The sequence below is a fragment of the Mytilus trossulus genome, chromosome 2, assembly GCF_036588685.1.
Source record: "Mytilus trossulus isolate FHL-02 chromosome 2, PNRI_Mtr1.1.1.hap1, whole genome shotgun sequence".
Classification (NCBI taxonomy): Eukaryota; Metazoa; Mollusca; class Bivalvia; order Mytilida; family Mytilidae; genus Mytilus; species Mytilus trossulus.
In genome coordinates, this window is record NC_086374.1 from 99,209,699 (window position 1) to 99,230,837 (window position 21,139).

Sequence of the window (21,139 nt, forward strand, 5' to 3'; positions counted from 1 at the left end):
TTTTCCATGGAAACGAGATGTGCTCTTTTAAAGCTTACACACCTGCATACCAATAATCATTGACCTACCACTTTCAGGTACCCTGAAGCTAATCTATTCACAAACTAATACATGAAAACTAAACAACAGTTTGGATGTCTAAGACTATGACCGAGGGGGTTGGGCCAAATAATCGCCATGGTAATGAGGTGTGCCAATGCCAATACATCTATATTAAATATAAGTCCTACCACTAGTTGGTTCCTCAGGCTAGAGTTTTAATCACAAACTATTACATTGTTGACGCTGCCACCATTGGAAACCGCATACTGGTCTGTCAAGGAGAGACAAATTGTCAGTGACAAAAGGCAGTCGCTTAACAATGAAAATGAGGTCAAGGACAATAAACATAATGGGACAAGAAACTTCCATCACATAAGGAACATGTATACAAGGTATAAAAATCCAGGTCTCCTACCTTCTGAAAATAAAATTGCTTGTGAGCACTGAAAGGTAAAGATTGCTCTAATTTATCAGTTGGATAATTTATCAGTTGGATTTGTATGGTTGAAGTTGATTTAACTACAATTATGGAAAAAGGAAGACAACTCAAATTTTATAGATTTCTGAAATGATGGCATTGTTGATATTTTCAGAACTGCTCCTTGAACAAGTTGTGTTAATTTATTCAAACATACCATCATTTTGGAACTTGAATATCTGAGCATATAAATAATTGACAAATTTCTGAATGTGTTCATGGTTAGGATGTTATGATCATCAATGCACTATTTTTTGTGTATCTCAAAAGTACCTTGGAAGATTTAGATACCAAGTCAGTAAGGTCATTGAAGGTAGGGTTTATTACTACTTTTCATGCATCCTTTACCCAAAATACTTTATGCCATCTCCCCATAGTCACTTTTGTCACAGGAAAGACAACAAACAAATTAAAAAATATATTACATATTATCAGTCATTAACAAAGAAATACTAGATAAAAGACATTTTATTAAAATTCTCTGTTTTAACTCTAAGTCCACTGATGATACCGACTCATCTATTGCCTAATCAAGCAAAGATGGTTAATGGAACTGAAAGCATAGTTAAAAACGTACACCTGATCAAAATTTGTTAAAAATACAATTTTTCAATAACAACTGCCTCACAAATACATCATTTAAAAGCAGTTTTGAGATCATTTGGATATAGATCCACTGCATTAGAATTCTAACAAAATTTTAGTTTTCTTAAGGATAATATACATTTATTACAATAATGACTTGTAGAAGTGAATGCATGTCTACAACTTCTCTTGTAACTGAAGAAGTATAAAAACACTGATTTTGTTTATTGTTTTATAAATGTACTCGTCTAAAACAAACCATGGTGTTTTTGACTTCTTAAAAGGACAGTAACTAAGATTCTATCAAAATTTGTTTGTAATCAAATATTTTTTTAACCTCTGATAATGAAGGTCTTTATTTTTTATTCTTTGTAAGGCAAATGGCTTGCAAACATGGACTGTTCCATTTAATTGGGCCTGGAAGATGCAGGAGTTGGGGAAAGACTACAAAAATCACCCCACAACCAATATGCCTTGAGTAATTTATCTGTTTCAAGGACATACAACCGTAATTGACCAAAGACCGATGTCAAATAATAAAAATTCCTGTTCTTCCCTCTGGCATTCATTGATGGAATAGCAATAAGATAATATCTATTAATATTTAAAAAAATAATTTCAGAATCACAAAAAACTGAAGTGTTTGATATTTCTATTTCAACAAAAACTCTAGGTATTTTTCTACATACTTTCATCTTTTTTTTGTAAACTGATTTTACAATTCACTATGCCATGTTCAAGAGATATTGGCTATTGAGAGGCTTCTTTACATTTTTAAAAAGGCATGGCCATATTTTCACAGTACATAGAAATACAAGACAAATTCGATCAACAGTGTGTACAACAAGAAATGAAATATACATTTTTAAAATAACTTACTTTCATGCATTTCAAACAATTATTGAGAAAACATTCAGGGGATGTCTTGCAAGTTTGATATGAAAGTGAGTCTTATCAGATAGGCATATGTCTCAATATAAACCAGATGAGCCAATGGAGTCTGTTCAAGAGATCTTCAATATTTCTTACTATAATAAGAGCCACTCGGACCATGATACCCCATGAAAGTGGTCTTAATGGCTACTCCAAGCGAAACACCATTCTATTTGATCTTTTATGTTTTAATATGTATAATTTGTATAATGATAAACGAAAGCTTTCAATCCTAGTGTTAAACTACATGTTCACACTCCCAAGTAAGCATTTTCTTATTAAACAACTTACTCAAAATAATGTCTAGTCATAGATTCCCATGTTAAATTAGTCATAAAACAGACTTTAAACTATCTAGGGTTCTTAGTACATGCATTCATCTTTGATTGATGATTTTACTTTTTGTAGCTATGATCTATGAGAGACAAGTCTGAATATAAGTTAAACCTAACTCTTGTTCAAGACATTATTTCTTAAAATCTCAAAATCTGGCATACTGAAGAAATATTGACCTATAGTATTTTATCATGCAGAAATCTTTGCATTAAAACAAAATTATAAAACACACTGTAGCTTTCGAATTTCTTTCAATGAGGGTGATATATCCTGATGAACTAAATGATGAACGATTGATGATAATGACTTAATTACAATGTTTAAATATTTACAATATAAAAAAACATGATTTAATCAGTTCTTGGTTGTGGTAGAGTATATATAGACTGATAATACTTTCTACTCAAATTCATTCAAAATTTCTTGAACCTGTTATTTTTTCATGCCCATAAAAATTGAAGTTCAAACTATAACTAAAGGTTCTTAATTAATAATAACTTTTTCAATAATTTCAAAATTCCAACTTTTTTTTTGTTGCTACCACAACCACAGCTCACATACAAGTATTTAAAAACCTGAATGTAAAAACAGCACTAAAGTATGTGCAAAATATGCTGGTTGACGAGAGATGTTCTGATCCCCTACTTTAATGAACAAGATAGTATAGCCTTATGATTTAGAGTCGTCTTTGTTATCTTCATCTTCATTATCATTATGTGTATGCCACGTAAGTCTCTCTTCATAAAATGCTATTACAATCTGTGGACATTTAACATTTGCTTGTCGTGCTGGCACTAAATCTGCTTCATCACTGTCTTTCCTGTGAAATAAATTGTGCAAATTTTAAATACATATTTGTGAGTTTTACAAGTGAGATGTTATATCTATATATATATATATATATATATAATCTTTATATTAATATAAAATAATCAATCATATGCACAACTGCTTGTTCATCCCCATATCAGTCCATTGCATTGCATTTTATCTAACATGTGATTAGTGAATACATATTATCTTTTCTGTCACGTTTTTTTTAACATCTGGTATTCAGGAGTTTGTACTAATTAAAGGACAATGTGCACATTTCTACTTTTTAAACAAAAGGCTCCTATGACACATGCCATAAATGGTATTCATACTTTTCACAAATAAAAATCAAAGCCTTTAGGACGGTAAAAGCAATTGCTGCCAAGTTAATGTGTTTGTGTGTGAATTTTTTGTTCACATGTAAAAGCAACTCTTCCCACAAAGACACATTATTCAGACTGATTTGTATGTACTCTTTATTGGGAGAAGTAACAAAAACCAATATCTAAAATCTTAGCATTGACCTGTTGACGCATCAGACCAATGTGGCAAGCATGCTTCCACTAGACCAAGGCAGTTTAAATATAGATTTTAAAACCGGAAAAGATATATTTTTTGAAAGTTGTCTAATTTTCTTATTACTAAAGCCATACCATTTCATTAAGAACATGAGTTCCCCAGAACTGTCTGTTGCACCTATAATTCTTTCTGGTTGTAGCCCTCTGTCAAAGCCTCGTGGTTTGTTATCCTCTTCCTATTAAAAAATAAACCAATAAAAGTTTGATTAAATAACCCTTGGTGAATGTTTTTTTTTTAAGTTGTGCATTTGTTATATTATAGGCGTGCATTTCATGGCTAATGTAAGGAATTACAGTTACATCACAAGAACTTTTCTTTCCTGTTTTTTAGGTTTTCAATTCAAATTTGCAAGTCTTTCATTGCATCACTTTTTCCTTATTGTTGCAACTCTTTCTTGATGAAATGCCAACACATTGCAACATATTTTGTCTTATTAAAAAAATCTTTCTTCAATGGGTCAGCATTAACAAATTTGGTCATTTAAAAGTTAGAATGACTACACAAGTTCAGTATTGCCCCATGGACCTTTTAGTATCATGGAAATCAGTGTTCCAGCCAGGATTTCAAAAGGGCAGTGTGCTAATCGTGAAAAGGGGCATTTAACATTTGATATTAAAATATGAAAAGGGCATGTTTTAAGAAAGATATTAATCAAACATTTGTGTTTATTCATTGAATCACTGGTTCTCACACAAGTTTTCAAAGCATGCATTGCTTGGCAAAGTTAAGTTTAATATGCAGTTTGTCTTAGAAATGTCCTGGTTCATTCTGTTTCAATGGTCATACTCTACAAGTTTAACCTAGGAAAGACCATTTCTACCTCTGCTGTGCTAAAAGGCAATACAGGACAAAACAGATGTGCTCAGTAAATGATGTTAGCAATTAGTGGACACTGAATTTTTTTATTAAGTCATTATATGTAAGCATGACTAAACACAGGATGAATAACTGATTACATGAGTGAATTTTTCAAGTCCAAGGACCATAACATGCAAAAAATTATCAGACCAAAACAAAAATTTGAACTTGATCCGGAACTTGTCATGATAAAACTATATACCAATTATCAATCAATATTTTCAAGCATAACATGAGATATGATTAATAGTTCTCTAAAATTAGATATGATGTAATACAATGTGTATCTTTTTTCAAATTATAATCAAATATAATTAATAGTTCCAAATATTTTTCTTTTATTTGTCACAAACTATTAGTTTGTGACAAATGAAAGAAAAAATATAGAGATTTGTAACTTATCTATAAAGTGTAAACAACTTTTATATACACAATGTAATGTAATGAAATATATACCTTAATAATCAAAGGATTTCACTTAATAATATTTATATTTATAGATTATCGTTGAATATCTCAATGAGATTGATTTTCTCACTTGAGCTGGTACAGAGAAAGTGAGAAAAGCAATTGAGTTGAGATGACCAATGATAATCTGTTTATCGCTATTTTACCTATGACAACGTTTGTAATTTCAATGTCAATTTCGTTAGCAACACCACATGGCCTCCTTAGTTTCTAGCGATAATTTTTCCATATCAAACAAGAAGCATGATATGAAAATTATCACAAAAAAAGATCAAAGGAAAAATGCACAAAATAGCGATAAATATATATATGGACCATAATTTGCTATTGGGCTCCGTTTCCTATAACTATAGAAAAGTGATAAAATGTGAATTACTGTAAGAAAAGTTGTAACTTCATCTAAAGATGCCATTATTTTTATCAACATACAAGTGTATGCTACTCTTCCCTAGAAATTTTTTTAAAATATACGAATTTCAAAGATTCTACAACAGTATTTTTGTGTTGTTTCTCGCATTACTTTTTGCTTCCGAAGAGCATAACGCTGACTGATTTAAAGATAATCGTCAACGGCAAATTCGTAATTTTTGCTTTCAAATAACAAAGAACATCGACCAATAAGAATAGTGAGAAGAAAATGCCGAGAACTATAAGTATTTATGTAGCAGATGTAAGAACAGTGGCGTGATTTTTGTGTCCGATTTCGTAACGCAATGTTTAGATGATGTAATCTGCTTTGTTGTAATAGAATTCTTAAAAACAATATGCAAATATCTCGCGAGATGTTCAAACAGGTAAATCCGAGATGATTTACATTCTTGTTTTGATCTTCGTAATGATTAAGTAAGAAAATTACGTTATCGTTATGCGTTACATTTCACATGAAACAGAAGTCCAGTTATTTATTAAAATTGTTTTTGTACTTAAGTTCTAATCATTTGTGGTCATACGTGAAACATGTGACTAACATGTGATAACGCCATTACGGCCGGATGCACGAAATACTAGGTCTAAACATTGTTTTTGTTTCCAACGGGATGTTAGCAAACATAATCTATAGACTTGTTTCGTCTTGTTTAAAAGAGGAAAATACAATTGTCAAAGAGATTGCGCCGGTGGTCTGTTATTTTTCCTATGTGCATAATGTTACATACGATCCTGTGTGAAAATAAATGCCCAATGACTTGACAAAATCGATTTCATATTTGACAGACATTAGAACACACTTCGTTTCCCGATAATGACATGAAGAGTCCTTGGAAAAATCAATCGAAATTATGTCTCTTATCATTGTACCAATGCTCGTTGGATTGACTTAACTTCAGCAGTAAATATTACTGGATATTTTAGGTGAATAAATATAATTTAATAAAAAATACATGTTAATATACCGTTACACTTGGAATGTAAAGTTGGAATCTTTGTCACAGTTTTTAATTAATATTTTTTATTCATGTTCTGCAAACACTTATCAAAGGAGAAGTAAACTTTTACCATGCATGACTTGAAAGGAAGTACTTTATTGATTTTAGCCCACTAAAGTAGGTTAAAATGTGGAAACCATGTAGATGGTGTACAGGTCACAAGTATCACATTGTGCCTATTTTAAAGATTTTAATTCCAAGTTAAAAGTTATTTTCTTTACTGGATTTAAAGAATGTTACATTGCCAATGATTTGGAATAAATTGTATATAACTGGAATATCAAAACCAAATATAAATACATTTTTTTGGCTTAAACATCAAGATACAATGATTATGGTATCCTGTATCAATGAAGAAAATATGGAAAATTCTGAATAAATTGTACTAATTGTTTTCAAAACAAGCACATATTTAGGAGTTTTATAATACTATTACATTTAAGATGGATTTTACGAAAAAGTATACTGTTCAGATTATTTTAAGCAGATTTTGCAATAAAATAAAACAAAAAAAATGCTTTCGGTTTCTTATGGTTTCCTGTTAGGTTTAAAAAAAACTTTAATATAACATTGAAAATAGATTTTAAATATTAACATGAAGCAAGTAACACTAGTAATGGTGTTTATTTATGCCTTTTGAATTATATTGTGCAAAATAAAGAAAATAAAGATTGGTTTCCTGTTTGGTTTCATATCACATAAACGGTGAATCAAAATGTATTAATTTTTTCTCGAAAAACTCAATTGTTCCATTCATACTATTCTAACACCAACACAACCCACAAAATAAAATATAAAATTTTAGAACTTATAAACTAGAGGCTCCAAAGAGCCTGTGTCGCTCACCTTGGTCTGTGTGAATATTAAACAAAGGACGCATTTTAATTCATGACAAAATTGTGTTTTGGTGATGGTGATGTGTTTGTACATCTTACTTTACTGAACATTCTTGCTGCTTACAAACATTCTATCTATATTGAACTTGGCCTAAGAGTTTCAGTCGAAAATGTTAATTAAAATTTACAAATTTTATGAAAATTGTTAAAAATTGACTTTAAAGGGCAATAACTCCTTATGGGGTCAATTGACCATTTAGGTCATGTTGACTTATTTTTAAGTCTTACTTTGCTGTACATTGTTGCTCTTTACAGTTTATCTCTATCTATAATAATATTCAAGATAATAACTAAAAACGGCGAAATTTCCTAACTAGAGGCTCTCAAGAGCCTGTGTCGCTCACCTGTTACTGTATTTACTGATGTCAATCATCTTGATTAGTAGGTAGGGTCATTATACACTTTTTTTAAATAGATACCATAGTAATGATTGTGGCCACATTTAGTTTAATAAGGCCCATAATTTTAGAAAAGAAGATTTCAAGTTACAAAAATGACGAAAAGTTGTTCAAAATTGACTATAAAGGGCAATAACTCCTTAAGGGGTACTCTTACAATTTTTATCATTTTTGACTTATTTGTAGATCTTACTTTGCTGAACAAAATTGCTGTTTACAGTTTATCTCTATCTATAATTGTATTCAAGATAATAACCAAAAACTGCGATATTTCCTTAAAATTACCAATTTTAGGGCAGCAACCCAACAATGAGTTATCAGATTCATCTGAAAATTTGTGAGGGGATAGATCTTATTCTGATTGACATTTAAATCTTGAAAGATTTGCCCTAAATGTCTTACTTTTAAAGATATAAATCAAAAACTGCATTTTACCACTATGTTCTAATTTTAGACATGTCGGCCATTTTGTTTGGAAGGCGGTGTCATCGGACACATTTTTTAAACTATATACCACAATGATAATTATGGCCAAGTTTGGTTTAATTTGGCCATGTAGTTTCAGAGAAGAAGATTTTTGTACAAGTTACAAAAACTGACGAAAATTTGTTAAAAATTGACTATAAAGGGCAATTACTCCTTAAGGGGTACTCTTACAATTTTTATCATGTTGACTTATTTGTAGATCTTACTTTGCTGAACAAAATTACTGTTTACAGTTTATTTCTATCTATAATAGTATTCAAGATAATAACCAAAAACTGCCAAATTTCCTTAAAATTACCAATTTTAGGGCAGCAACCCAACAACTAATTGTAAGATTCATCTGAAAATTTGTGAGGGGATAGATCTTATTCTGATTGACATTTAAATCTTGAAAGATTTGCCCTAAATGTCTTACTTTTAAAGATATAAATCAACTAGAGGCTCCAAAGAGCCTGTGTCGCTCACCTTGGTCTATGTGAATATTAAACAAAGGAAGCAGATGGATTCATGACAAAATTGTGTTTTGGTGATGGTGATGTGTTTGTAAATCTTACTTTACTAAACAGTCTTGCTGCTTACATTTATCTCTATCTATAATGAACTTGGCCCAGTAGTTTCAGTGGAAAATGTTAATAAAATTTACAAATTTTATGAAAATTGTTAAAAATTGACTATAAATAACAATAACTCCTTAGGGGGTCAATTGACGATTTCGGTAATGTTGACTTATTTGTAAATCTTACTTTGCTGAACATTATTGCTTTTTACAGTTTATCTCTATCTATAATTATATTCAAGATAATAACCAACCAGATGCTCCGCAGGGCGTAGCTTTATACGACCGCAGAGGTTGAACCCTGAACGGTTGGGGCAAGTATTGACACAACATTCAAGCTGGATTCCGCTCTAAATTTGGATTGTGATTAAATAGTTGACACAGCATAGGTTTCTGACACAGAATGAATGTATTCAAATGAACTTAAAATTTTTGTTTCCTCTAAGAGCAATTCACTATGCTGTTGAATATTAATCCTCTCAAAAAAATGTTTGAAGAAATTTTCTTTTTATTTATGAAATTTCAAATGAGAAAAATTGAACCCAATTTTTTAATCACATCCCCTTTTCCCTTATTCCAAAACTAACTTCAATTAAAATATTCTTATGGAGTTTGCAACAATTACTACTCATTTAAATACATCATAAAATATTAAGATGTAAAAAAACTGCTTGTTATCACTGAATGGTAAAGATTATTTAAATTTATCAGTTGGTAGTAAAAAGTGAATATACATTGTATATTGTATATAACAAAGATTTAAGTTGATTCTGGACAAAGAAAGATAACTCCAATTAAAAAAAAAATTCTTGCAGATATTTCTTGCTTACTATACTGGACAAAGAAAGATAACTCTTAATTAAAAAAAAATTTGCAATTTCACAATATTGTGAAATTAGATATTTCTTGCCATTGCACAATACTGTGCGCAATTGAAAAGACTTGCTATTGCACAATACTTAATATAATAATTTTAGATCCTGATTTGGACCAACTTGAAAACTGGGCCCATAATCAAAAATCTAAGTACATGTTTAGATTCAGCATATCAAAGAGGCCCAAGAATTTAATTTTTGTTAAAATCAAACTTAGTTTAATTTTGGACCCTTTGCACTTTAATTTAGACCAATTTTAAAACTGGACCAAAAATTAAGAATCTACATACACAGTTAGATTTGGCATATCAAAGAACCCCAATTATTCAATTTTTGATGAAATCAAACTATGTTTAATTTTGGACCTCGATTTGGGCCAACTTGAAAACTGGGCCAATAATCAAAAATCTAAGTACATTTTTAGATTCAGCATATCAAAGAACCCCAAGGTTTCAATTTTTGTTAAAATCAAACTAAGTTTAATTTTGGACCCTTTGGACCTTAATGTAGACCAATTTGAAAACGGGACCAAAAATTAAGAACCTACATACACAGTTAGATTCGGCATATTAAAGAACCCCAATTATTCAATTTTGAAGAAATCAAACAAAGTTTAATTTTGGACCCTTTGGGCCCCTTTTTCCTTAACTGTTGGGACCAAAACTCCCAAAATCAATACCAACCTTCCTTATGTGGCCATAAACATTGTGTTTAAATTTCATTGATTTCTATTTACTTTAACTAAAGTTATTGTGCGAAAACTAAGAATAATGCTTATTTGGGCCCTTTTTTGGCCCCTAATTCCTAAACTGTTGAAACCAAAACTCCCAAAATCAATCCCAACCTTTCTTTTGTGGTCATCAACCTTGTGTCAAAATTTCATAGATTTCTATTAACTTAAACTAAAGTTATAGTGCGAAAACCAAGAAATTGCTTATTTGGGCCCTTTTTGGCCCCTAATTCCTAAAATGTTGGGACCAAAACTCCCAAAATCAATACCAGGCTTCCTTTTATGGTCATAAACCTTGTGTTAAAATTTCATAGATTTCTATTCACTTTTACTAAAGTTAGAGTGCGAAAACTAAAAGTATTCGGACGACGACGACGACGACGACGACGACTGACGACGACGACGACGACGACGACGACGACGCCAACGTGATAGCAATATACGACGAAAATTTTTTCAAAATTTGCGGTCGTATAAAAACAGCAAAATTTCCTTAAAATTATCGATTCAGGGCAGCAACCCAACAATGGGTTGTCAGATTCATCTGAAAATTGTAAGGCAGATAGATCTTGATCTGATAAATAATTTTACCCCGTGTCGGATTTGCTATAAATGCTTTGGTTTTTGAGTTATAAGCCAAAAACTGCATTTTACCCCTATGTTCTATTTTTAGCTGTGGCGGCCATCTTGATTTGATAGTCGGGTCACAGGACACATTTTTAAAACTAGATACCCCAAAGATGATTGTTGCCAAGTCTGGATTAATTTGGCCCAGTAGTTTCAGAGGAGAAGATTTTTGTAAAAAGATAACTAAGATTTACGAAAAATGGTTAAAAATTGACTATAAAGGGCAATAACTCCTAAACGGGTCAACTGACCATTTCGGTCATTATGACTTATTTGTAAATCTAACTTTGCTGAACATTATTGCTGTTTACAGTTTATCTCTATCTATAATAATATTCAAGATAATAACCAAAAACTGCAAAATTTCCACAAAATTACCAATTCAGGGGCAGCAACCCAACAACGGGTTGACCAATTCATCTGAAAATTTCAGGGCAGATAGATCTCGACCTGATAAACATTTTTACCCCATGTCAGATTTCCTCTAAATGCTTTGGTTTTTGAGTTATAAGCCAAAAACTGCATTTTACCCCTATGTTCTATTTTTAGCCGTGGCGGCCATCTTGGTTGGTTGACCGGGTCACGCCACACATTTTTTAAACTAGATACCCCAATGATGATTGTGGCCAAGTTTGGTTCAATTTGGCCCAGTAGTTTCAGAGGAGAAGATTTTTGTAAAAGTTAACAACGACGCCGTACGCCGGACGACAGACGACGGACGACGGACGCCGGACGCCGGACGCAAAGTGATGGGAAAAGCTCACTTGGCCCTTCGGGCCAGGTGAGCTAAAAACTGCATTTTACCACTATGTTCTAATTTTAGACATGTCGGCCATTTTGTTTGGAAGGCGGTGTCATCGGACACATTTTTTAAACTATATACCACAATGATAATTATGGCCAAGTTTGGTTTAATTTGGCTATGTAGTTTCAGAGAAGAAGATTTTTGTACAAGTTACAAAAACTGACGAAAAATTGTTAAAAATTGGCTATAAAGGGCAATAACTCCTTAAGGGGTTGACTGACAATTTTGGTCATGTTGACTTATTTGTAGGTTTTACTTTGCTGTACATTATTGCTGTTTACAGTTTATCTCTATCTATAATAGTATTCAAGATAATAACCAAAAACTGCCAAATTTCCTTAAAATAACCAATTCAGGGGCAGCAACCTAACAACGGGTTGTCAGATTCATCTGAAAATGTCAGGGCAGATAGATCTTGACCTGATAAACAATTTTACCCCATGTCAGATTTGCTCTAAATGCTTTGGTTTTTGAGTTATAAGCCAAAAACTGCATTTTACCCCTATGTTCTATTTTTAGCCATGGCAGCCATCTTGGTTGCTTGGCGGGGTCACCGGACACATTTTTTAAACTAGATACCCCAATGATGATTATGGCCAAGTTTGGTTAAATTTGGCCCAGTAGTTTCAAAGGAGAAGATTTTTGTAAAAGTTTACGGACGACAGACGACGGACGCCAAGTGATGAGAAAAGCTCACTTGACCAAGCTAAAAATGACTAATTCAGGGGCATCAAACAAACAGCGGTTTGTCCATTCCATCTGAAAATTTCATGGCAGATAGATCTTGACCTGATAAACATTTTTACTCCCTGTTAGATTTGCTCTAAATGCTTTGGTTTTTGAGTTATAAGCCAAAAACTGAATTTTACCCCTATGTTCTATTTTTAGCCGTGGCGGCCATCTTGGTTGGTTGGCCGGGTCACGCCACACATTTTTTAAACTATGTACCCCAATGATGATTGCGGCCAAGTTTGTTTAAATTTGGCCTGGTAGTTTCAGAGAAGAAGATTTTTGTAAAAGATTACTAAGATTTACGAAAAATGGTTAAAAATTGACTATAAAGGGCAATAACTCCTAAAGGGGTCAACTGACCACTATGATTATGTTGACTTATTTGTAGATCTTACTTTGCTGAACATTATTGTTGTTAACAGTTTATCTCTATCTATAATAATATTCAAGATAATAACCAAAAACAGCAAAATTTCCCTAAAATTACCAATTCAGGTTGTCTGATTCATCTGAAAATTTCAGGGCAGATAGATCTTGACCTGATGAACATTTTTACATCAATCAGATTTGCTCTAAATGCTTTGGTTTTTGAGTTATAAGCCAAAAACTGCATTTTACCCCTATGTTCTATTTTTAGCCTTGGCGGCCATCTTGGTAGGTTGGCGGGGGTCACACCACACAATTTTTAAAGTAGATACCCCAATGATGATTATGGCCAAGTTTGGATTAATTTGGCCCAGCAGTTTCAGAGGAGAAGATTTTTGTAAAAGTTAACGACGACGGACGCCAAGTGATGAGAAAAGCTCACTTGGCCAGGTGAGCTAAAAAGGATACAAAAAGAAACCAAAGGACGAATACCAAATTATGGTCCATATATCATTCAGAAAATTAGTTATTACAAACAACATGGCACAATTTTTTCAAACAATTAAATAAAGAATTTCTTTAAACTAGAGGCTCTAAAGAGCCTGTGTCGCTCACCTTGGTATATGTGAATATTAAACAAAGGAAGCAGATGGATTCATGACAAAATTGTGTTTTGTTGATGGTGATGTGTTTTTAAATCTTACTTTACTAAACAGTCTTGCTGCTTACAATTATCTCTATCTATAATGAACTTAGCCCAGTAGTATCAGTGGAAATGTTAATTAAAAATTTACAAATTTTATGAAAATTGTTAAAAATTGACTATAAAGGACAATAACTCCTTAAGGGGTCAATTGACCATTTCGGTCATGTTGACTTATTTATAGATCTTACTTTGCTGAACATTATTGCTGTTTACAGTTCATCTTTATCTATAATAATATTCAAGATAATAACCAAAAACAGCAAAATTTCCTTAAAATTACCAATTCAGTGGCAGCAACCCAACAATGGGTTGTCCGATTCATCTGAAAATTTCAGGGCAGTTAGATCTTGACCTGATAAACAATTATATTCCTGTCAGATTTGTTCTTAATGCTTTGGTTTTTGAGTTATAAGCCAAAAACTGAATTTTACCCCTATGTTCTATTTTTAGCTGTGGCGGCCATCTTGGTTGGTTGACCAGCTCACGCCACACATTTTTTAAACTAGATACCCCAAAGATGATTGTGGCCAAGTTTGGATTAATTTGGCCCAGTAGTTTCAGAGGAGAAGATTTTTGTAAAAGATGACTTTAATTTACGAAAAATGGTTAAAAATTTACTATAAAGGGCAATAACTCCTAAACGAGGCAACTGACCTTTTAATCATGTTGACTTATTTGTAGATCTTACTTAGCTGAACATTATTGCTGTTTACAGTTTATCTCTATCTATAATAACATTCAAGATAATAACCAAAAACAGCAAAATTTCCTCAAAATTACCAATTCAGGGGCAGCAACCCAACAACCGATTGACCGATTCATCTGAAAATTTCATGGCAGATAGATCTTGACCTGATAAACATTTTTAATCCATGTCAGATTTGCTCTAAATGCTTTGGTTTTTGAGTTATAAGCCAAAAACTGCATTTTACCCCTATGTTCTATTTTTAACCGTGAGGCCATCTTGGTTGGTTGAACGGGTCACGCCACACATTTTTTAAACTAGATACCCTAATGATGATTGTGGCCAAGTTTGGTTTGATTTGGCCCAGTAGTTTCAGAGGAGAAGATTTTTGTAAAAGTTAACGACGACGGACGACGGACGCAAAGTGATGAGAAAAGCTCACTTGGCCCTTCGAGCCAGGTGAGCTAAGAAATGACTTATCTCTGTTTAGAAATGTGTCGCTCACCTTGGTTTTTGTGAATATTAAACAAAGGATGTAGATGGATTCATGACAAAATTGTGTTTTGGTGATGGTGATGTGTTTGTTAATCTTAATTTACTGAACATTCTAGCTGCTTACAATTATCTCTATCTATAATTTACTTGGCCCAGTAGTTTCAGAGAAGATTTTTGTAAAAGATTACTAAGATTTACGAAAAAAATGGTTAAAACTCGACTATAAAGGGCAATAACTCTTAAAGGGGTCAACTGACAATTTCGGTCATGTTGACTTATTTATAGATCTTACTATGCCAACATTTATTGTATTTTAAAGTTTATCTCTTTCTATAATTATATTCAAGATAATAACCGAAAACAGCAAAATTTCCTTAAAATTACCAGTTCAGGGGCAGCCACCAGACAACAGGTTGTCTGATTCATCTGAAAATTTCAGGGCAGATATATTTTCACTTAATAAACAATTTTACTTTATGTCAGATTTGCTTTAAATGCTTTGGTTTTTGAGTTATAAGCCAAAAACTGAATTTTACCCCCCATGTTCTATTTTTAACTGTGGCGGCCATCATGGTTAGTTGACCGGGTCACGCCACACATTTTTTAAACTAGATACCCAAATGATGATTGTGGCCTTTTGTTAATTTGGCCACGTAGTATCAGAGAAGATTTTTGTAAAAGATAACTAAGATTTACAAAATTGTTAAAAATTGACTATAAAGGGCAATAACTCCTAAAGAGGTCAACTGACCATTTCAGTCATGTTAATTTATTTGTAGATCTTACTTTGCTGAACATTATTGCTGTTTACAGTTTATCTCTATCTATAATAATATTCAAGATAATAACCAAAAACAGCAAAATTTCCTAAAAATTGCCAATTCAGGGGCAGCAACCTAACAGCGGGTTGTCTGATTCACCTGAAAAATTCAGGGCAGATAGATCTTGACCTGATGAATAATTTTACCCATGTCAGATTTGCTCTAAATGCTGCTTGCCGCTTGAAAGGTTAGTAGCTGCATGTTCTTGTTTATATCAATTAAATTTTGATTAATAAGTTGGCACACCGAATGTCGGATAGTATGTAGTTTTAAAATACACAATTGTTTTTGCTAGAAAGCGTGTAGTTATTGCAAACACTTCGACACAGTTCCAAATTTTCGACGGATAACACACACACTCAATTTTTTTTCAACGGATAACCACACACTTTGAATATTTTTAATCAAAATTTCATAAAATTGTTTTCTTAATGATTTGTTTGGCAAAATAAATGCGTGTCTCAATTCAACACCGCTACTATTGATTTATACAATACATTTTTTACGATAAACGCTTGGTTTATTGTCGAAAATCCAATTTTCAAAAATGATACCACACACACCGAAAAAAACAACGGATAACACACACACATTATTTAAGCTATTAATCGCAAAGAACTTAAAAACAAACAATCATCATGACATGCAGTTCGTACTAAGTGGTTGTCTTCATGAGTTTATGAGTCTATGACTGGCTATAAAGCCCTTTTACGGTAGGAAAACTGAAATTTATGTATTTATATTGATATGCAAATGAGATGATTTCGGTTCTGTATGTTAATCAAACCTGTTCGCCAAATGTGTTAAGTCCCTTCGATTAACATTCGATAAACAATCAAGGTCGTGAAAGCTTCAAAATAATTTGTCGAACAGAACACCATTCCGAGTTTACTTGTATAAATTTTTAAGACCTCTAACCAGGTTTTATAAGATACACCGCGCGACATATAAGAAAATTAAAGCGATGAGAGATCTTTTCAATTAAAATGTTATATAGGTTAAGGCTTATATTAAATTGTTCTTATGTTTTTAGTATAATGTAGTAAAATACTTCATTTGACTTTGCTTGAAACTTTGTACATACCTTCAGTTTCGGTTTGTGTGTGTGTGTGTTATCCGTTAAATAAATGGTGCGTGTGTGGTATCATTTGTGAACATCTGCTGTTCTCCTGTCAAACGACCATTTGTCGTAATTATTTGATTGATTAAATCAAAATTAAAGATGATGAATTAAAAAATGCATTCTTTTTCCACTAAAAACTCCCATAACATCTACTTTTCAGAAATTTTGTTATAAAAACATATGAGGTGTGTGTGTTATCTGGTGAAATTTTGGAACTGTGTCGAAGTGGTAGCATTAACTGCACGCTTTCCAGCAAGGATAATTGTGTATTTCAAAACTAGATAGTATCCGACATTCGGTGCACTACCTTATTTATTAAATTTTATTGATATAAACAAGTAAATACGGCTACTTACCTTTCAAGCAGTCTGCTCGACTGTTACTTCCGGTGTGTGTATATCCATCACGTGATTTTGATTGTACCCCTTGACATTTTTAGATTCAGCATATCAAAGAACCCAAACGATTAATTTTTTGTCAAAATCAAACGAAGTTTAATTTTGGACCCTTTGGACCTCAAACAAAGTTTAATTTTGGACCCTTTGGGCCCCTTATTCCTAAACTGTTGGGACCAAAACTCCCAAAATCATTACCAACCTTCCTTTTATGGTCATAAACCTTGTGTTTAAATTTCATAGATTTCTATTTACTTATACTAAAGTTATGGTGCAAAAACCAAGAAAAATGCTTATTTGGGTCCCTTTTTGGCCCCTAATTCCTAAACTGTTGTGACCTAAACTCCCAAAATCAATACCAACCTTCCTTTTGTGGTCATAAACATTGTGTTTAAATTTCATTATTTTCTATTTACTTAAACTAAAGTTATTGTGCAAAAACCAAGAATAATGCTTATTTGGGCCCTTTTGTGGCCCCTAATTCCTACACTGTTGAAACCAAAACTCCCAACCTTTCTTTTGTGGTCATAAACCTTGTGTCAAAATTTCATAGAGTTCTATTAACTTAAACTAAAGTTAAAGTGAGAAAACCAAGAAAATGCTTATTTGGGCCCTTTTTGGCCCCTAATTCCTAAAATGTTGGGACCAAAACTCCCAAAATCAATACCAACCTTCCTTTGAAAAAATTTGCGGTCGTATAAAAATTGTAAAACCTATTTTGAAACCCATTACTCATACATAGTTATATCAATGCCTTCCAAACCCATTTTTTTCTGGAACAGCCCTGAGGCAAAACTAAAATTGATAAAATGAGAGTGATGTCAATGAATGTTTTAACACCTCCCAACCCTCCTTACCGTTGATTTGGCATCAGCCACTTTCTTTTTCTTTTTTGCTGCTCCCTCATCTGGTCCATTGGTTGACTTTCTTTTCTTTTCCAAATCTTTCTTCTTTTTCTTTTCTTCAAACTCCTCTATGAGATCAGGACAGTCTAGATTTTCCATCGGTTCCCATGTATTTTCTGAACTGAAATATTAATGGAGACATGTCATGCAAAAGAACCTTTGACCACAAAATACTATAAATTTAAAGAGTTTCCCCTCTCTTTTTTTCAAATGGTCCTCCACTATTCAGTTTAAATAAACTTTCAAAGAATATTAAAATAAATGTTTTCGAAGACTTGGAGATTATAATTCAAATGCACAAGCCTAATAAAATCTTTTCTTCAGAAATTAAAAAAGTTCTAGGGTTGGTCTGGTAACTGGAACCACACATTATGACTGTCAGACATATACTTTTATTTGACCTAAAATCTTATTGAATTGGAAAAGGGGATGATATTGGTCTGAGTATGTTGGGTAGAAAAGTCTTATCTAATTTTTAAAAAAAACATTTACTCTGGATATCCTTTCCATTTGAGTAAGTATTCTTTTTTCCCATTTTTCATCCTTGAATCCTGCACTTTTTCCACTGTATATTCTTCCTCCTCTTCTTCACCATCCTCCATATCTTCAGCTGCATCTTTGTCTTTTGATGCCATTTTTGGCCTGAAACACAGAAACAGATTATGTGTATAATACATGCACATTCTGTTATATTAAAACTAAGATACCTGAATTAATGGTGTCCTAAATCACTTTGAACTGTTTTTTATATTTATAATAATTTTAAAATATATATAATTGGCGACTAGATATTTAAGAAAGATTTCAAAACCTTTGAATTATTTCGGTTCATTAGAATTAGGTATTAAATGATACAACTTGTTATGAATTATAAACTGTTACAATAAATTTTGATTAGTTTCTTTTTTTTTTAAGTTCAATAACAACATGATTGATTCTTCTTTCACTAGTTGATATTTGAAGTTACAATATTTTATGTATTCTGTTACATGACCATAACCTTAAACTGGCTACCACTAAATATTAACCACAAATCACAACAGATGTTTTATATGTTTAATTCATTAATTTGCAGGATATTATCAATTTATGTATTCTGTAAGAAACTATTGTACAGGTTGCTTAGTTTTCATATCAAAGATTTGCTGAGTCAAAAGTTTTGCTTAAATGAAAATATGTTCTGTATCAGGAAGCCATTGGTGTAGAGGCTAAATTTCTGAAGTTGATAGGCACTGATTTTGGAATGTGTTTCGGGTTGTTGTTCATATAAACCTCTTTATGAAATAATGAAAATCCATACAGAAATGTAGGCTTCAGATCTAGAGTGCTTACAAGAACAGACGACCTGATCTGCATGCCCCCTGCCCCTGGTCTTTATTCCAATAGAAGACAAAATTTGTAACAAACTCAATTCAGTACCATTCAGATGTTAAACATTTGTACAATATAAAATCTCCATAAATTGATTCAATATAAAAGTGATTTTGAATGCAATAATTCAAATCAAAACGGAAATCAGCACAGATGTTTTGTAACTTCCAGTATTCAAAATATTCTTTGCTGTCAGGTTGTACATCAGAACACCTTTTCTGACTTCTTACTAGCAAGCTTTACTTCATTCCTTTCACTGGAACATAGCAATGATGCATTCAAGAAGTTTTCCAACAGTTTCAGGGTCTGGTCAGACAAACTGCAATGATTCATCAAGTCACAGACAAACTTTAGATTCATCACCGTCACGTCTAAATCATAAGCTCCCGTTAGTAGGAGCAAAATGTAGAAAAGGTCAATTTCTGAGCTGTTTACCTATTCATTACACCATCAGTCATCATCCTGTCTGCCTGTATTTTAGGATTTGTAGTAGTTGCACTGGTGTTGAGGCGATTCGTTCCTGCAAGAGGGGGTATAGTGTCAAGTTCCATTACTTTTTCTTTCTATGAAGACAAAACATTCAAAAAAACAAAATATTGAATAACAGCCTTCAGCAAGGTCAATGTAAACATAGAGAGACACACGAAATTCATGAACAATCACAATGTTTAGGGTGAACATGCATAAAGATACCTTTCTTCCCTTCAAATGTCAAAAAGAACAAAATGTAGACAGTATTTTTGGAGTAATTAAGTTTTACGTAAATTAAAACATTTAAATTTCAAAACTATTTCGAAAAATTTAATTACAAACTGAAGCATTGGACAAACATTGTGTTTTGCAATGTGTTTTTACTCCAACATCATGTTTGGGCGCCATTTTGTGTTTTTCACTTCATTATGTACACGTTATTTTCTTATTGTTTGTATTTATCATCTCATACCCAATGACATGCAATATAATTCCACGTTAAAGTTTAGCTTATATCATAAATAAAGTTATCGTAAGTGCATGCATCTGTTTTTACCTGCAATTGTATGCGCAAAATAATTTGTATCAAGTTTACCCGGTGAATTTGGGATTATGCGCATGTGCTCTAAAAGATCACGCGGGAAACTCTTCAAATATTCTTTGTTATCGTTTTGTCATAATATTAATTTTGTTTAACTTTTAATCATGCAAAGTCTTTTAAAAATTGAGTCTTTTTTATTCATATGTATGCATTTTATTTTATTTAATTTTTAGGATTCTAAAATTACCTCAAATTAAGGTGCGTTCTGAATTTGTGTTTTAGTCACTTCGACACCTCATTAAGTCTTCTCACAGCTAGGATCATAACAGTTCCTCCTCTCCTCACTAGACTAAAAAATACGTTTTTTCCTTGTTTTTGTGAGATAATAAAAGTGAAAATATATTTTCAATTAGTTATAGTGATAGAAAGAAAACTAAACCACCTATTATGCTTTTAGCATTAAATCAAAGACTAGTCTCACTTGAAGTATCATGCATTCTGCTTATTAATACCACTACATGTTATCATGAAGTGCACACTTTTTGTCCTGTGCAATTTTTTTTTGGCGGGCCCCTCTTTTGATGGAAAAATTTGGTTGAGTTATATAGCGGGAATCACTGAAGCATGACTGGAGTTAGT

The 21,139-nt window shown here is 32.3% G+C and overlaps 1 protein-coding gene across 5 annotated transcripts; it reads right to left on the minus strand.

Annotated features, from left to right (window-relative positions):
- Positions 1-973: 973 nt before the first annotated feature.
- Positions 974-20,626, minus strand: LOC134708514 (chromobox protein homolog 1-like). 5 transcript variants are annotated; one of them, XM_063569128.1, is made up of 6 exons: positions 20,516-20,626; positions 19,924-20,008; positions 18,610-18,759; positions 18,070-18,238; positions 3,841-3,941; positions 974-3,194 (listed from the first exon to the last, which is right to left on the minus strand). In XM_063569128.1, exons 1-6 carry the CDS (start codon positions 20,577-20,579, stop codon positions 3,044-3,046), a joined length of 720 nt encoding a protein of 239 aa, XP_063425198.1. In that variant the 5' UTR covers positions 20,580-20,626; the 3' UTR covers positions 974-3,043. The 5 variants fall into 5 exon arrangements, with proteins under 5 accessions (XP_063425198.1, XP_063425199.1, XP_063425200.1 ...); XM_063569129.1 differs by having other exon boundaries at positions 19,924-20,051; positions 20,516-20,618; XM_063569130.1 differs by having other exon boundaries at positions 20,555-20,617.
- Between the last annotated feature and the right edge of the window lie 513 nt (positions 20,627-21,139).